Here is an 18,162-nt window from a genome sequence, read left to right on the forward strand (position 1 = left end):
TAATCTCTAGGAGACAGAACGCATCTTCTTCCTGAGCGGTATGACGGCTGCGTGGTCCCATTGTGTTTATACTTGCATACTATTGTTTGTACAGATGAACGTTGTACCTTCAGGCATTTGGAAATTGCTCCCAATGATAAACCAGACATGTGGAGGTTCTACAATGTATTTTCGGAGGTCTTGGCTGATTTATTTTGATTTTCCCATGATGTCAAGCAAAGAGGCACTGAGTTTGAAGGTCGGCCTTGAAATACATTCACAGGTACACGTCCAATTGACTCAAATTATGTCAATTAGCCTACCAGAAGCTTCTAAAGCCATGACGGAATTTTACGGAATTTTCCAATCTGTTTAAAGGCACAGTCAACTTAGTGTATGTAAACTTCTGACCCACTGGAATTGTGATACAGTGAATTATAAGTTAAATAATCTGTCTGTAAACAATTTTTGGAAAAATTACTTGTTTCATGCACAAAGTAGATGTCCTAACCGACTTCCAAAACTATAGTTTGTTAACAAGAAATTAGTGGAGTGGTTGAAAAACGAGTTTTAATGACTCCATCCTAGGAGTATGTAAACTTCCGACTTCAACTGTAGCCTGACTGTTATTTTATTGCTGCTCTTGAACTATTAAAAAAATATATATATTTATTGTTTACTTCATATTTTTTTAGTAAATACTATCTTAGTAACAATTATTTTTTCTTAAAACTGCATTGTTGGTTAAGGGCTTTGACTTTAAGGGCCTCACCTGTTGTATTCGGCGCATGTGTAAAGGTGTTCTTCTGTTGATGGAGAAGCGGACCAAAATGCAGCGTGGTGGTTACTCATGTTTATTAATGAAAATAAGACGAGACATGAAATAACTGAATGTACAAAACAACAGACGGAACGAGGAAAAACTATACAGCCTATCTGGTGAATACAAACACAGAGACAGGAACAATCACCCACGAAATACTCAAAGTATATGGCTACCTAAATATGGTTCCCAATCAGAGACAACGATAATCACCTGACTCTGATTGAGAACCGCCTCAGGCAGCCATAGACAATGCTAGACACCACACAAAACCCCAAGACAAAAACACACCACAATAACCCATGTCACACCCTGGCCTGACCAAATAAATGAAGATAAACATAATATATTTCGAGCAGGGCGTGACAGCATGACAAATAACATTTGATTTGACTTTGACTTGATTACTCAGTGGAAAGTATGTCTGAAGAATCTTGCCATAGACACGCACTGTGTGTGTGGTGCATGGTAAACTATCTGTCTCTGTTTCTCTGGGGAATTCATCGGTGGAGATCTACTTGGTGAATCCTCATAGTTCTGTTTATCTGTTCTCTCCCAGAGTGTCTGGTACTGTAGGTAGGTCTATCCTCAAAGAGAGGAGCAGAACCACACAGTTATACTAGAGAGGAGCTCTGCACTACAGTACATCCTTTTCCTTACCCTACTCCCTAATGCCCACCCCAACCCCAGATAGTTCCCTTCAGATATCTTGTCCCCCTTCAGGCAACCTCCGCACTCTGTACTCTGTTCTCTGTCTCTCTCTCTCTCTCTCTCTCTCTCTCTCTGTCTCTTCCATTCTCTCTGTCTCACTCTCTCTACCTCTCTCTCTGCTCTCAGTCCTTGAACCATCTACATTAGTGACAGTGCATTAGCATGAGCTCTCTCTCTCTCTCTGCTCTCTGTCTCTCTCTTTGTCTCTCTCTCCCTCTCTCTGCTCTCTGTCTTTGAATCATCTATATTAGTGACAGTGCATTAGTATGAGGAGAAAGCTGCTAACACCCTTTTGTGGAGTAGAACTTGTTCACTGTGCTTTTTAAATGTGTATGGTCATATTTGCTCCGGTAAGTAGTTGTTTCTTTCATATTTGGACTGTAGGTAAGTACATTACTCGCTAAACCAGCATTATAATTATTTAGTTATGAAATAGGGGTGTGTTCTATAGGCTATTGTATGTGATACATGTGTTTTTAAAATACTCAATTTTTCAATTAGCATATTATTTATGTTTGATGGGTGAATTGTATCAACTGTTTTTCCCATGGCATGCCTTTGGGGTGTGTGTGTGTGTGTGTGTGTGTGTGTGTGTGTGTGTGTGTGTGTGTGTGTGTGTGTGTGTGTGTGTGTGTGTGTGTGTGTGTGTGTGTGTGTGTGTTTGTGCGTGCGTGTATGCATGCATGCGTATGCCTGTGTGTTTGTGTGTATGGCATGTACAGTACTCCAACAGGTTCAGTCACTCTCTGAGGCTCTGCCCACTCTCTAACCCACAGTAGGTGGCTCACTGTTTGCAGTCAGCCCATTTCTAAATTATTCAGTTGTTTCCATAATGCTGTTCTCAAGAAAATCAATCCCAAACCTTGATCATCAGTCTGCTTAATAGATATGGTGCCGAGATTAGCTTTCCTCTACCACCTCTCTCTTTCTCCCTCTCTTTCTCTCTCTCTCTTTCGCTCTCTCTCTTTCTTTCTCGCTCTCTCTGTCTTTCGCTCTCTCTTTCTTCCTCACTCCTCTCACTCACACTCCCCTTTCTCTCTTCTCCCGCTGTGTCTCTTTCTCCCCCCCTCTCTCTCTTTCTGTTCGTCTTTTAACACTGAAACCAAAAAGCCTTTGTATTTAGACGATACTTTGTTAACAGCTGTGTTTTAGTCTAGAATTTAATGGCATAATAATGATTATAGAAGTTATGTGTCATTAATGATTGTAACCATTTAGAATGCATCCTTTTAACATTTGAATATGAACGAGTGAATTAACAGGATGTTTGCAGACAACAGACATATTCATCATTTCTTTTGTAAATACATCTAATCAATGACTTTTAATTATAATTAGAGCCACACACACTCAATTAGATGTGGTCTTTAACACTTTGGATCTGATCAGATTACACAACAACTGTCTGGCTGTATGTATACCTTTTAGAAACAATCTGAGAGAAACAATCTCTCTCTCTCTCTCTCTCTCTCTCTCTCTCTCTCTCTCTCTCTCTCTCTCTCTCTCTCTCTCTCGCTCTCTCTCTCTCTCTCTCACGCTCTCTCTCTCTCTCTCTCTCTCTCTCTCTCTCTCTGTCCCGATCCCTGTCTGTCTCTATCAACATATACAGTATTTCAGGATGTTGTGTATCCCCATAATTAGAAATCATGTAAACATTAGAGTTTTGAAAACATAGCTTGTTCCAAAAAAGTAACGTCTTGGAACAATTTACCCTGGGTATGGGGTAAATTGAGCGGTGGGACAGGGTAAGTTAAGCCGCCTCCACATTTCTGTACTGAATTAAATATTACCACTACCTTTTTAAACCATGTCCATGTCCCAAACATAATTCAACACAATCACTTTTTTGTCTTTTAATCATTTTAAGTAGGATTAAAAGCCCATTCATAGCCCATTCTGATATGCTTCTAACAGTACCAAAAATTAGAACGGGTCATGGTAGAAATAGTTTTAGTTACTTAGCACCGTGGTCCTGGAATTCTCTCCTGAACATTTTAAAATGTGATGATCTAGTTTTGCTGTTGGAGTTTAAACATTTGATCGATGTATATATCATAGAGTAGTGAAATTGTTTTTAGGCCAGCTGTTTTTAGTCAAGATGTTTGTGTTTTTAATGTAAAATGTTTGTTGTTGTAACGCTCGTCTGTGGTGGAAGAAGGTGAGGACCAATGCGCAGCGTGGTAAGTGTCCATATTGATAATTTATTATCATGAACACAAAAACAAAATAACGAGAGCGAAAGAAACAAAACAGTCCTGTACGGTGACTACACAAAACAAATAACCATCACCCACAAACCAAGGCTGAAAACAGGCTGCCTAAGTATGGTTCTCAATCAGGGACAACGATTGACAGCTGCCTCTGATTGAGAACCATACCAGGCCAAACACAGAAATACCAACTCGTAGAAAAACAAACATAGACAACCCACCCAACTCACGCCCTGACCATACTAAAACAAAGACATAACAAAAGAACTAAGGTCAGAACGTGACAGTACTCCCCCCTAAAGGTGCAGACTCCGGCCGCAAAACCCGAACCTATAGAGGAGGGTCTGGGTCGGTGTCTGTCCACGGTGGCGGCTCTGGCACGTGACGTGGAACCCACTCCACCATAGTCTTTGCCCGCCTCTTTACCAGCCTCCGTGGCCTCTTTAGAGCGGCGCCCCTCGCCGCCGACCTCGGACTGGGAACCCTAGCAACGGGTCCCGAATAGACGGGAGATTCTGGCAGCACCGGACAGGCGGGAGACTCCGGCAGCTCCGGAGTAAAGGGCGATTCCGGCAGCTCCGGAGTGAAGTGCGACTCTGGCAGGACAGACGGGCGACTCTGGCAGCTCAGGACAGACGGGCGACTCTGGCAGCTCAGGACAGACGGGAGCACCTGTAGGGAGGAGACGGAGAGACAGCCTGGTGCGGGGGGCTGCCACCGGAGGGCTGGTGTGTGCCACCGGATAGACCGGACCGTGGAAGCGCACTGGAGGTCTCAAGTACCGAGCCTGCACAACCCTACCTGGCTGGATACTCCCCGTAGCCAGGCCAGTGTGGCAAGGTAGAATAGACCACATTGGGCTGTGCTGGCGAACCGGGGACACCATGCGTAGGGCTGGTGCCATGTACCCCAGGCCTGAGGAGACACACTGGAGACCAGATGCGCTGAGCTGGCTTCATGGCACCTGGTTCGATGCCCACTCTAGCCCGGCCGATACGAGGAGCTGCTATGTAACGCACCGGGCTATGCCTGCGCACCGGGGACACCGTGCGCCTCACAGCATAACACAGTGCCTGCCCGGTCCACCTCTCTCCATGGTAAGCACGGGTTGGCTCAGGTCTCCTACCTGACCTACCTGACACTCCCCGTGTGCCCTCCCCAAGACATTTTTGGAGCTGCCTCTCGTCCCTGTTGCGCTACCGTGATAGCTCCTCATAATGCCGCCTCTCGGCTTCCGCTGCCTCCAGCTCTGCCTTGGGGCGGCGATATTCCCCAGCCTGTGCCCAGGGTCCGTTGCCATCTAATATCTCATCCCAAGTCCAGTTCTCAAGGTATTGCTGCCTCTCGTCACCACACTGCTTGGTCCTTTCTTGGTGGGTGATTCTGTAATGCTCGTCTGTGGTGGAAGAAGGTGAGGACCAATGCGCAGAGTGGTGTGTCCATGTTGATAGTTTATCATCATGAACACAAAAACAAAATAACGAGAATGAACAAAACGAAACAGTCTTGTATGGTGAATACACAAAACAGAAAACAAACACCCACAAATCTGCCTAAGTATGGTTCTCAATCAGGGACAACGATTGACAGCTGCCTCCCATACCAGGCCAAACATAGAAATACCAACTCATAGAAAACAAACATAGACAACCCACCCAACTCACGACCTCACGACCTCAAAGACATAACAAAAGAACTAAGGTCAGAACGTGACAGTTGTACTGTGTGTGTGTTTATAGTTTTGTTTAATGTTGTGTTAGTTTATGTAAGTTGTTTTGTCTGAAACGTTGTTCCCTCTGCTGCTATGGGACCAGGTCTCTCTTGGAAAAGAGCTATTATCTCAATGAGAAAAAACCTGTAAAATAAATAAAAATAAATACATATAAAATTATATTTTAACACAGGGTTAAAATGAAAACTTCTTAAGGATAGGTGTCCCGTTAACAGTTGTAAATCGTGCAGCGCCTTATGTCACCATCGCAGATTTTAAAGAAACAACAAATGTCGGTACATATAAGTGTCTTGTATCGGCTGAAAGCTTAAATTCTTGTTAATATAACTGCACTGTCCAATTTACAGTAGCTATAAATGCCATGCTATTGTTTGAGGAGAGCTCCTAACAACAAAACACTTTTTTCAAGGCGATAGGTTTGATAAATTCACCTCTGAAGGTGAAATGTGTACTTACATTCTGAAATCTTGCTCTGATTTATCATCCAAAGGGTTCCAGAGATAACATGGGTGTTGTTTTGTTAGATAAAATCATTTTTCATATCCTAAAAAGGTCCATATAGCATGTACGATCGATTTTGTATTTCCACTCGTTCAATTTGCAAAGAAAGGAATCTGTGCAAATCTAACCCTAAACGTTCTTTCAACCAGTCAAATTACAGTCATATTTATTCCTCAGAGATCCTAGAACGTAACCAGATTTCACTATATAATTAGGGGTGTAGTATATCCTATAGGACACCAAATTTGGTCAAAGAGCGACTCCTTCATGGAACGCCGGTGACGCGGGCAGTCTTCACTTGATTGATTGTAACTTTGTCAAATTGGCACCAATCGGGGTCAAACCAAGCTAGCTAGATAGCCAATGAGCTGGGCTTTATGGGAGTATCTGTAAACCCCATATTTGTTGCAAAATGTAGCTTGTGCGACAGCAAGCCTTTTCCATTTTGACTAAATTTATAAGAATATGCAGAGTTATGAAGTTATGAAAACTGGGTGTTTTGCAAATGTTGAATGTATAATATGACTACTAATACTGGAAAAGCTACATCAAAGTCCAAGTATACAGATTTCACAATATTTTTGCAGAAAAATGTAATGTGAATGTAAATGTCTCATTCACGATTTGCCCAAATGTACCTGGGTGACTTCACACTAAATGTCATGTAGTTTGCTCATACTTCAAGTTATCCATCTGAAACTTTGCACATACACTGCTGCCATCCTGTGGACATCATCGGAATTAGAACCAGAGTGATGGCTCAATGTGGGTCCTTTCTGTTCCATTTCATAGATGGTGGTAGAAAAACAAACGGTTGTTTTTTCTTTGTAATTTTCTTCCACCAGATCAATTGTGTTACATTCTCCTACATTCAATTCACTTTTCCACAAACTTCAAAGTGATTCCTTTCAAACGGTACCAAGAATATGCATTTCCTTGCTTCAGGTCCTGAGCTACAGGCAGTTGGATATGGGTATGTCATTTTAGGCGAAAATTGAAAAAAAGGGGGCTATCCGTAAAACACAGAACAAACACTTTGGAACACAGTCCCTGTTGTTGCCTCATATCCCAGCGAGAATGCTTTGCATTACACCTGGGAATAAAACACTTCAATTTGCTCAACTTACCCCAAGGCAAACATGTTCACTATATGAGCCCACACAGCTACAAGGCTGCACTTTCATGCTAGGTGTAGTACCTCCTATTGAAGCTTATAGAGGCCCCAACTGATGTAGAACAATCTTAAAATTATTTACTTTGGCTTAGGTACAACTATCATGAAACATCTCATACAATACATTTATTTATTTTGTTGAAAATCAGTTATTTGGACCTAATTGCCTACCACTTTTTCCATGTAATTTCCACTCACATGACCTCTTCCTAAATATTTGGTCAAACGATTGATTTTGTGTATGGTTTCCTTGAAACAAGGCTGGCTGAACTTACCCTTTTGGCTCAATTTACTACACTCTCCACTACTGGCAAGAGCAGTTTGTTTTTGATTTTAGGATCCATCAACAGTCCCATGCTCATTCCACCATATATCCACACCATATATCCACACCATATATCCACACCATATGTCCACACCAGATATCATATATTATACACATGATAACTTTCCCAAAGGCAGCATCTGTCCGGGTGTTGATATAGACGCTGCTTTGGCGCTCATTAGGTCCAGCTGTTGCTCTAGCAGTTTTGTAAAGGACCAGACACGAAAGGAGGGACCAGGAACAACTATTAACTGCATTCCAAAGGCACCCTATTCCCTGTGTAGTGCACTACTTTTTACTTTTGGTGAAAATTAGCGAGCCAACTATATAGGGAATAGGGTATCATTTGGAACACAGTCGATGTTTAGCATGCTCAATGAGAAGGAGTTTAATAATATATTTATTTTCCAGATCTTTGCCGTCTGTGCATTTGCAACATGTGGAGGGTACTCTGGTCACCTGCGGGTTAGAGTGGAATGTCTGGACAAGAGCCAGAGCAACCTTAGCATCACAGTAAACTTTGCATATCCCTTCAGGTAATACATGCTGTTATTTGCAAAAATTCACAACCTGGAGCAAAAGGATCATGTCATTGTCACATATCACATCCATGGGTATATCACGTTGAGAGACAAGTAACATTATCCAGATAAACACTCCACAACACCACTAAATAACTCTGTATTGTAATCTACTGTGCATGTGGGGATATAGCCTTGGTGAGACAATGACATTGTTGTCCATCTGTAAATGTGTTTTGACAGATAGGGTGGAGATGTGGAGGCAGAGTTTAATTTTCCATCTATAAAAAAAAATGTTATGATTGAAAGATGATGGAATATGGAGCTGTAGCTGTCAGACAGACAATTATGTTGGAGTCTGTGTCTGATCCCCAAAAATCATTCATTTGTTTCCACAATCAGTATCTCACATGTATCTACTTGCTCCCCTTGAAGACCTTAAACCTTTCAGCTCAGGTTTAGAGTAATGTGAAAAGACTCTTGATGATCAGGGGAGAGATTCATAATTGAGACTCCTGAGCATCATACAGTGATTATAAGGAATACATATACCTCTCTCTCTCTCTCTCTCTCTCTCTCTCTCTCGTCTCTCGTCTCTCTGTCTCTCGTCTCTCCTCTATGTCTCTCTGAAGATTGCAGGTTCATTCAGATCAGTGGGAGGAACTTATTTCACTCAGTTTAACAATCGCTACCTTTAAAGCCTGTCAGATTCCATTCGTAATGTAAGGTATGGAAGGGTTCCTTACCAAGACAGACTTTTGTTCTTTAAATAGATATATATATATATTTGTTTAAATAAAGCAAGAAGCAGCAGGGACTATCTCTACTTTCTGTAAATTATTGTGTGTTCAAACACTCTGCTCATACCTTACTTTTACCTGGACATACCCTAACATTATGCAGGACTTTGTTATTTTATAGGTCAGATGGCATAACTGCAGGTCTCTCTTGTAAACACAATTTGATCTCAATGACTAACCTGTAATTAAAGGTCAAATAAAATAAATGGAAACAGGTTAGGATTCTAACACATTGAGCGTTGATGAGAGGCATTTTACTGACAACATAGCTACAGCAAGACATCTGTCTTCATGTAGCTGTTTTTACTATGATAATGACTTGCATGATGATGGTCATGACATTCTCCACCTCATTCTCACCCACCTGTGATCAGAGCCTCACTCTTCTCAATAAAAGGCTCTAACTGTGACCATTTCCTTGTTCCTGTCATCTGATAGGTTACAGCAGGTCCATTTCCAGCCCACGCTGTGTGAGAGGAACAGACAGGAGAGCATCTTCCTAGTCGGAGACTATTCCTCCTCAGCTCAGTTTTTTGTGACCGTGGCTGTCTTTGCCTTCTTCTACTCCCTGATGGCCACCGTAGTGTACATCTACTACCAGAACAAGTATCGCGAGGGTAACAGAGGACCGTTGGTGGTGAGTTGATTTGTATAATGTATGTATCTATTAATTGCGATACATTGAATTAAATTATTTACAAGGCAGCAGTAGCTTAACATATAGAGAAAAGTGTTTCACAAGATTATTACCTGAAAGGTGTGGTATATTGTGGCATTTTATCATTGCAGTTAGCTTTACGTTGTTGTTACTCCTGCTAATGACATACCCAAATCTAACTGCCTGTAGCTCAGGACCTGAAGCAAGGATATGCATATTCACGATACTGTCACGTGTGCTCCCTCGCTGGCCTCTTGGTCACCAGGCTGCTCATCACCTGTCACCAGCGTTATGCGCATCTGTGCATAATGGCACTCACCTGGACTCCATCACCTCCTTGATTACCTGCCCTTTATATGCCACTCCCTTTGGTTTCTTCCCTGGTCGTCATTGTTTATGTATCATGTTGGTGCGCTCTTCATGTTTCTTGTTTTGTTTGTTTATTTATAAAATGTATTCACTCCCTGAACTTGCTTCCCGACTCTCAGCGTACATCGTTACAGAATGACAACTCAACAAAGGGAAGCATCAGGGAGTGGTTTTTTTTTTGTGTATGTTGGAGGTGATGTCGGGTCCGGGTGTTGGAGCTGGAGCTACCTGGGAGGCCTCAGCGGGTTTGTAGGCTCCAATGCCTCAGCTGGGTGAACAGGTTCCCGTGTCTCGACCGAGGCAACCAGGGAGGATTCAGCCGGCTCATCAGGCTCTCACTCCTCTGCCGGTTCGTCAGGTTTCTGCGCCTCAGCAGCGGTGACCAGTCCGCCCCTGATCCCCGGGATTGTCATCTTGGTTGGCCTGCGACTGCATTGGGGAGGGGGTACTGTCCCGTGTGCTCCCTCTCCAGCCTCTAGGTCACCAGGCTGCTCGTTATGGCGCACGCCTGTCACCATTATATTGTGGCATTTTATCAATTGCAGTTAGCTTTACGTTGTTGTTACTCCTGCTAATGACATACCCAAATCTAACTGCCTGTAGCTCAGGACCTGAAGCAAGGATATGCATATGCACGATACTGTCACGTGTGCTCCCTCGCTGGCCTCTTGGTCACCAGGCTGCTCATCACCTGTCACCAGCGTTATGCGCATCTGTGCATAATGGCACTCACCTGGACTCCATCACCTCCTTGATTACCTGCCCTTTATATGTCACTCCCTTTGGTTTCTTCCTCGGTCATCATTGTTTATGTTTCTGTATTATGTTGGTGCGCTGTTCGTGTTTCTTGTTGTGTTAATTTATTTTATTTATTCATTCCCTTATTCCCTTAACTTGCTTCCCGACGATCAGCGTACATCGTTACATATACCATTTGAAAGGAAACACTTTGAAGTTTGTGGATAAAAAAAAAAAAAAAAACTTTTCACCAGGTAGGCTAGTTGAGAACAAGTTCTCATTTGCAACTGCGACCTGGCCAAGATAAAGCGTAGCAATTCGACACATACAACAACAGAGTTACACATGGAATAAACAAAACATACAGTCAATAATACAGTAATGTGAAATGTGAAATGAATGTAGCAGAATATAACACATTAGATCTGGTAAAAGATAATACAAAGAAAAACCATGCATTTTTTTGTACCATCGTCTTTAAAATGCAAGAGAAAGGTGATAATGTATTATTCCAGCCCAGGCACAATTTAGATTTTGGCCACAAGATGGAAGCAGTGTATGTACAAGGTTTTAGACTGATCCAATGAGCCATTGCATTTCTGTTCAAAGTTTTGTATGAAGACTGCCCAAATGTGCCTAATTGGTTTATTAAAAGCTTTTCAAGTTCATAACTGTGCTGTCACGCCCTGGTCTTAGTATTTTGTGTTTTCTTTATCTATTTGGTCAGGCCAGGGTGTGACATGGGTTTTTGTAGGTGGTGTGTTTTGTCTTGGTTTTTTTCCACATGTATTGGGATGGTAGCTTTGTGGGGTGTTCTAGGTGAATCTATGGCTGTCTGAAGTGGTTCTCAATCAGAGGCAGGTGTTGATCGTTGTCTCTGATTGGGAACCATATTTAGGCAGCCATATTCTTTGAGTGTTTGGTGGGTGATTGTCCTTTTGTCCCTGTTCTGTGTTAGTTTACACCAGTATAGGCTGTTTTCGGTTTTCTTGTTACGTTTGTTGTTTTGTAATTGATTCGTGTTTACTTTTGTTTATTAAACATGGATCGCAATCTACACACCGCATTTTGGTCGGACTCTCCTTCACCTATAGAAAACCGTAACATGTGCAATCTCCTCAAACAATAGCATGGTATTCTTTCACTGTACTAGCTACTGTAATTTGAACAGTGCAGTTAAATTAACAATAATTTAATATTTCTGTCAATACCAGATATGTCTATGTTTTGGTAAATTTTCTTGTTACAGCCTCACGCTAAATGCATTAGCCAACGTTAGCAACCATCCTTAGGGGGACCCACCAATCCTGTAGAGGTTTTAAACCTCATAACATCACCCTATCATGTTTTTCATACCTCAACTCTCACGATCGAATTGAACCTGATAATAAGCTTCTCCATTTCTCCCTGATAAACAGGACTTTGTAGTGACCGTGCTGTTTGCCTTCATGTGGTTGGTGAGTTCCTGTGCTTGGGCCAAATCTCTGTCTGATGTAAAGTCAGCCACTGATCCCACCCAGGTCCTCCTGCTCATCTCTGCCTGTAGATATCCGGCCAACCGGTGTTCAGCTTCCCACCACCCAGTCTGGTCTGAGCTCAACACGTCTGTGGTGAGTCATTGGCGACATCCATAATGGCACCCTATTTTCCAAAAGTGCACTATCTTTGACCAGACCACTATGGGCCCTAGTCAAAAGTAGTGCACTATATAGGGAATATGGTGCAATTTGGGACATAACCCTTAAGCATGAAACACCAATGCTGATCAATGTCAGGCTCCATTGTCTTCAGACAGGTGGTGTTAACTCCTACGCAATGCTCGTCCTTCAAACGATTGTTGACGATGATGTTTGAAATTATGTGCACAGCAACAAAAATTCTTAGCAACCATTTGATTTATGTCAATAACATTAACTGATTCTGAATCTGACAGTTTGATGTTTAGACCCAAACTCTAAATGCATTTTTTGTCATGAATCTTGTTCTAGAGGCAGCTCTCTAGAGCGGTCACTAGCTGGCACAGGCATAAAGTCATCAAATCTGAATTTAAACCTAACCCTAACCTTAAAATCACTACTAACCCTAATGCCCAACCCTAAACTTAAATTAAGTCCAAAAAGCTCATTTTTGTTTTCATTTTTACAATATACACAATTTTGACTTTGCAGCTGGCCTATCTAAGGTGAAATCTGTCTCAGTTTTGACTCCAGGACAAGAAACGTCAACATGCACTCTAAATATCCTTGTTCTGTACTTTTATACAGGTTTTTGGTTTTGTAAACTTTATCCTCTGGACCGGCAACATCTGGTTTGTCTTCAAAGAGACAGGCTGGTACAAGACTGGCCAGAGGTACCCAATGAGAAGCGCCTCTGGGAGACGGGCCAATGGGATGAGCCAAAGGCTCTACAGCCAAAGCAGTATTGACCAATCAGGGGACAGCTTCTATCAACATCCATACAGGCAGGCTAGTTTTGATCAATCACGGGAGAGCTTTGGCCAGCATCACTACAGCCAAGGTAGCTTCAACCAATCAATGGGGAGCTTCCGCTTGCCACAGACCCGTCTAGGACAGCCAATCATCATTAGTCAGGGAGATGTCACCTCTAAAGGGCTTAATCCCATCATATTTGTCAATGATATTTAGATCACATTTCATATATATTTTCCCCTCATCTACTTACCCTCACAAACTTAACTAGATCTGAAAATACTTTTGCATATTGATACCTGACCATAAGCAGGGTTGGATATGTTACTGTCTAAGTGAAATACATTGCAGTTACTAGTTATCTGTCTTAAAATTGTAATCAGTAACATTACTTTTGGATTGCCCAAATTCAGTAACGTAATCTGATTACCTTCAGTTACTTTTGGATTACTCTGCCATTAAGAGGCATTTGAAGAAAACAAAGGATCCATCAAACGCATTTGGTGTGTCATCATAGGGGTCTCTGACTTGTGGTCAGACTCGCTCAGGTGGAACAAACTTAATTGAATGTCATTGAGAAACAGAAAGGTGTCATAATGTATATTCTTCTCCAACATCCTTTCTGAATTTAAAAGTAGCCTAAAGCAAAAAGTAATCATCTATTTTTTCAAAAGTATCTCGAACCTGATTACAATATTTTTGCTGGTAACATAACTGATTGCAGTTACAGTTTCTTGTGATCAGATTACATGTAGCTGTTTACATTTGACCATGAGGTATAGGTCACCACTCCCATGTAGATTTCCAGATGTGAAGTTTGCGAGGGCACGTGGAAGAACGTGATATCTACAGGGGTGGACTGTAAGAGAGAAAGATAACAAGAAGAAGGCATACTGAAGGGGAAGGAAGGATTTAGCAAGTGAGTTTTTAAGAGGACATCGGAGTAGACTGGAAAATGTATCAGAAATGGAAATAAAGTGAGAGAAGACTGTGAGAATAGTGTGAATGTGAGTGGTTTGGCTCCTCTCACATTCATGTACATTATTGTACAACCTTGAGTAAGGTACTTAACCCTAGTTCCTCTGGATACGAGTGTCTGTAAAATGATTGATATTTTTAATGACAAATTGTTTCATGCTTCAGTAAGTTTGTGCTGTTGAATTGAAAACTGTGGACACACGTTTGTGAACCGCCTGTTAGATATATATATATATATATATATATCTATCTCTATCTCATCTGATGTTCAAATGGTTGCAGTGAGTTTGATTGGTGGTGGCTGTGCTCTGCTGATAGTGTCATGCAGTGATGTTCCACAGTGAGTCATTCCACACATTTTGTATACGTGTTGTAATTTCTCAATGGTTTTAAAGTGATGGTGATATTTCACAGGGATCTAAATAATACTGACATTTGAAGATGCACAAATAAAGCCTTACATTCGCATTGTCCAAGGGGGTGCCTCTGTGAATACTGTATGTTCTTAAAATGGAAGCTTTTTGAAACTAAAGTCAAACCAGTCTGCCTGTCTCTATATAGCAACCACAGGACAGTGCATCAACACATCCATGCCCAGAGAAAGAGCAGCAGGACCAATAAGGTGGACACTTAGATCTGACATTCCAAAGACATCAACACTTACTGCTCAACTGTAACTCTGTGCATTGAATACAGTTTATATCACACAGGTGAAAGGTGCTCTGATATTCTAGTAAGTACTGTCACAGTGATCAGATCAGATCCACCTGAGAGCTGTTACCATGGTGATTCAGATATGGTAGGTGAGAGTTGGTATCCTCTCCTGCTCCAGAGGGAGTTGAGGTACTGTACAAGCCCCCCTAATCTGTAACAAGACAAATAAGATTCTGCAATGCCTCTTTTCCATGGCAGACTCATGTGGGCAATTTGGGATGGAACAGGGGAAGGAGAGAGAGAGAAAGCTAGAAAGAGAGAGAGCATATGAACAGAGATATAAGTAACAGAAAAAGGAGAGGGAGAAGATGGCAGAAAAAACATTGATAAGAAAAATAATGTGTGTGAGTAAGTGTGAATGTCTAGTTTGTTTTGAGCAGAATGCTAACGGCACCTGCCCGCTCCCCTAGATAACATTCATGCTTAACCGATTTAGTTCTGTGGCTAGTCAAGTGTGTAGAAAGGCTGTCTGTCACCGATAGCTAGGGGTGGTGGGTGTGTAGTCAGGCGCAGAGAGCAATGCTTCCAATGCATATGTTTATTAAGCTGGGTCTAGCCAACAACCAGGCAAAATAAACAGGTATGTCACCAAAACCAGGGAAAATAACAGACAGCAAAATACGTATAAGAAAAACAATTTCACTACTGACAGTGAGAATAAGCCCACACAAAAGCAGGCGGGCATGGAAGTTTAAATAGGCCATAATTAATAACAAATAAGTAACAGGTGAAAACAATCAAGACAAAACTAACAGAAAAGCCAAAAAGGAATCAGTGGCAGCTAGTAACATTTGACAACGTCCACCGGCCGCCCAAACAGGGAGAGGATCCACCTTCGGTCCTGGAAGTCACTGTCAGAGTAATGGCTCAAACAGGCACAGACACAAGGGCCCATGGGGCCTACCTCAAGGTGGCTCAGGGACTCTATTCTAATCCTTTGAATGCAGGTATTTTAATGGCATCCAAGGGGGCTCAGATCACAAAACATGTTTTGACTGGGCTGAGCGGGAACTGCACTTCCTCAGTGGTCCAGGGGGCGAGCAGGCCAGAGGTCACATCACAAAACATGGATTATCTTCCATGATGAATCTTGGCTGAGTGCCCTTGTTTGTTCTGTTCACCTACAGTAGCCTGGATGTGCTGCAGCTGGTGCTGCAATATCATATCTATGCAATATCATGTGATAAAATGTTCTTCAAAAGCCATAAAGATGATGACATGACAAAAACTACATTTTTATTCCAGATGAAGTGCTAATGGTGGAATTTAACACAAAAAAAATAGGTTTTCATCAGTTCTGTCCCCATGATTTAGACCAATTGGAAAACAAGCTTTTATATGGCATAATTCAATTCAGCCGCTCCATAGGAGCAAGTAATGGAATGTGGAATACAACTAAGACAACACCATGATAAAATGCCAAACGCGGATGAATAGCTGGGATGTAAAAGACATGAGAAGAGACAAGAACAGAAGAAAAGAGTAGAGCATGAGGATGGACGGATATTGCCCTAGGAAAGCATGTTTAATAACAAGGCACAAGGGGTGTAGTTAAGTTTCAGTGGGTTGCATGGCCCTCTTCTGTGTGTGAGCAGCCATTAAACGGAGTTGTCAGAGGCGTGATTCTCTGGATGATCATGGAACGGGCAGTGTTTCCTTCCCCCCTATATTGTGCACTACTTTTGACCACGAGGTTCAGGAAATAGAGTGCCATTTGGGATCCGTCACCACCCTGCAGAGATGCTAGCTAAACATTAGCAGCAGGTGTCCAGGACACAGAAAGACAGAAGGATGGAAATTGCAGTGTAGGTACAGTATAAGAGACCAAGATCAGGTTATCAGCTGGAAATCAGGGGTTACATTGGTGTATGCAGAATGCCAGGGCTGTGTGGAGGGCAGGAGATGGGGAGGGGTTGGAGAGATGGAGAGGGAGGATCAGTCAGCGTCACAACACATTATTTCTTATGCAACATTGTATTTCAACATGCACTTAGAATGTGCTTGTTTCTGCAGTAATTTACTAATTGTCTCATCTCACTATGGTTTAAAACACATCTCTAAGCACATCATAAATATACAAAACATCCAAATACAATTGTAAAAGCTTAGATCTTCATTAAATTAAGGGCTCTATTTTAACAAACTAACGCAAAGGTAAATCTTAGCAGCGCTATAGGTTGGAGGGTTTGTAAGTAGTCTCAGTTGAATGACTAGTCTTGAAACCTGATATTTGGATCAAGTGGGAATTCAATAGATGACGGTGGCGTGAAAGGGCTGGTTTTGATTAAGTTTTAGGAGTGACAAAGAAAGACAGTTCACTGGTCTGTAATGTGTTCCATCGCTACTATGTGAGGTTGTCTCAAGTTGTGTAGGTTATTTACAGTCTTTGCATTGTCAACTCCAATTCGGAAGGGGGGCACGGAATACTCTTCCTCAGTCCATTGTATAATAATGCCATGTATTAAACAGCATAGACTACAGTAACAAATAATAGGAATAATATAATACCTCCAGTTTTTGCTAAACATGTTTGGAGTGCTGGCAGTCAACATAATTGTATTTGGCATCTGGATAAGCATACTGTATAAGGTTTACACAGGGCACTTCTCCTGAAATAAAACCTCCCGGTGTCGGCGTTTGACTTAAAATGTATTGTCGGCCTATGTCGTGAAGCTTCTTTTAAGCAAAATATAGGTTGACGAGTCATCTGCAGAGAGGGAGGACCTGGAGCACCTTCAGGAGGGAGGAGAAGGTGGCAAGATAACTTATTTTTGTCTGCAGATGCTTGGAATTTAGAGTGGTGAAAGTGGCTTTTAGCAGCAGAGACAGAGGAGGAAAATGTTCCATTGGAGGGAACAGAAAGGAGCTCAGGTCCGCAGGTTGTGCATTTTTCCTCCATTTCTGCTCGGCTGTGACGGAGCCCTGTTCTGCATGAACTTCAATGAGTCAACTAGCCACGGACGGGATCAATATCTGGTCTGGGACACCCCCTGGAATATCCATAGAGAGTCAAAGGATGCAGAATTTATTAAATATGTTTGAGGAGGCAGAATCTTGAGATAGGTTGGAGACAGGTAAAATGAGCAGGTCCAGAGATGATAATGATGGAAAGGAACAGTAACAACCTCTTGAGAACGAAAGGTTTGGATGGCGCGACTACCATCCGGTAGGGGCAGTGTGGGAAGTGTTGGATGAGATGCGAGAGGGAAAAGGATACAAGGTAGTGGTCGGAGACTTGGAGGAGTTGCAATGAGGTTAGTGGAAGAACAGCATCTAGTAAAGATGAGGTCGAGCGTATTGCCTGCCTTGTGAGTAGGGGGAAAGGTGAGAGGGTGAGGTCAAAATAAGGAGTGGAAAGAAGGAGGCAGAAAAATGTAGTCAAAGGTAGACGTGGGGGAGGTTAAAGTCCCCACTGTGAGTGACCGTCCTCAGAAAGGAGCTTATCAAGGCATCAAGCTTTGATGCACTCTCCGAGGGAACCTTGGGCTAATAAATGATAA

The 18,162-nt window shown here is 42.2% G+C and overlaps 1 protein-coding gene across 1 annotated transcript; it reads left to right on the forward strand.

Annotated features, from left to right (window-relative positions):
• The first annotated feature begins 1,713 nt into the window (after positions 1–1,713).
• On the forward strand, positions 1,714–13,205 carry LOC135541047 (synaptoporin-like). Its single transcript, XM_064967181.1, has 5 exons — positions 1,714–1,863; positions 7,867–7,991; positions 9,215–9,413; positions 11,960–12,151; positions 12,806–13,205. The coding sequence occupies exons 1-5, from the start codon at positions 1,840–1,842 to the stop codon at positions 13,184–13,186; spliced, it is 921 nt and encodes a 306-aa protein (XP_064823253.1). The 5' UTR covers positions 1,714–1,839; the 3' UTR covers positions 13,187–13,205.
• The last annotated feature ends 4,957 nt before the right edge of the window (positions 13,206–18,162 follow it).

This window comes from Oncorhynchus masou, chromosome 6 (assembly GCF_036934945.1).
Source record: "Oncorhynchus masou masou isolate Uvic2021 chromosome 6, UVic_Omas_1.1, whole genome shotgun sequence".
NCBI lineage: Eukaryota > Metazoa > Chordata > Actinopteri > Salmoniformes > Salmonidae > Oncorhynchus > Oncorhynchus masou.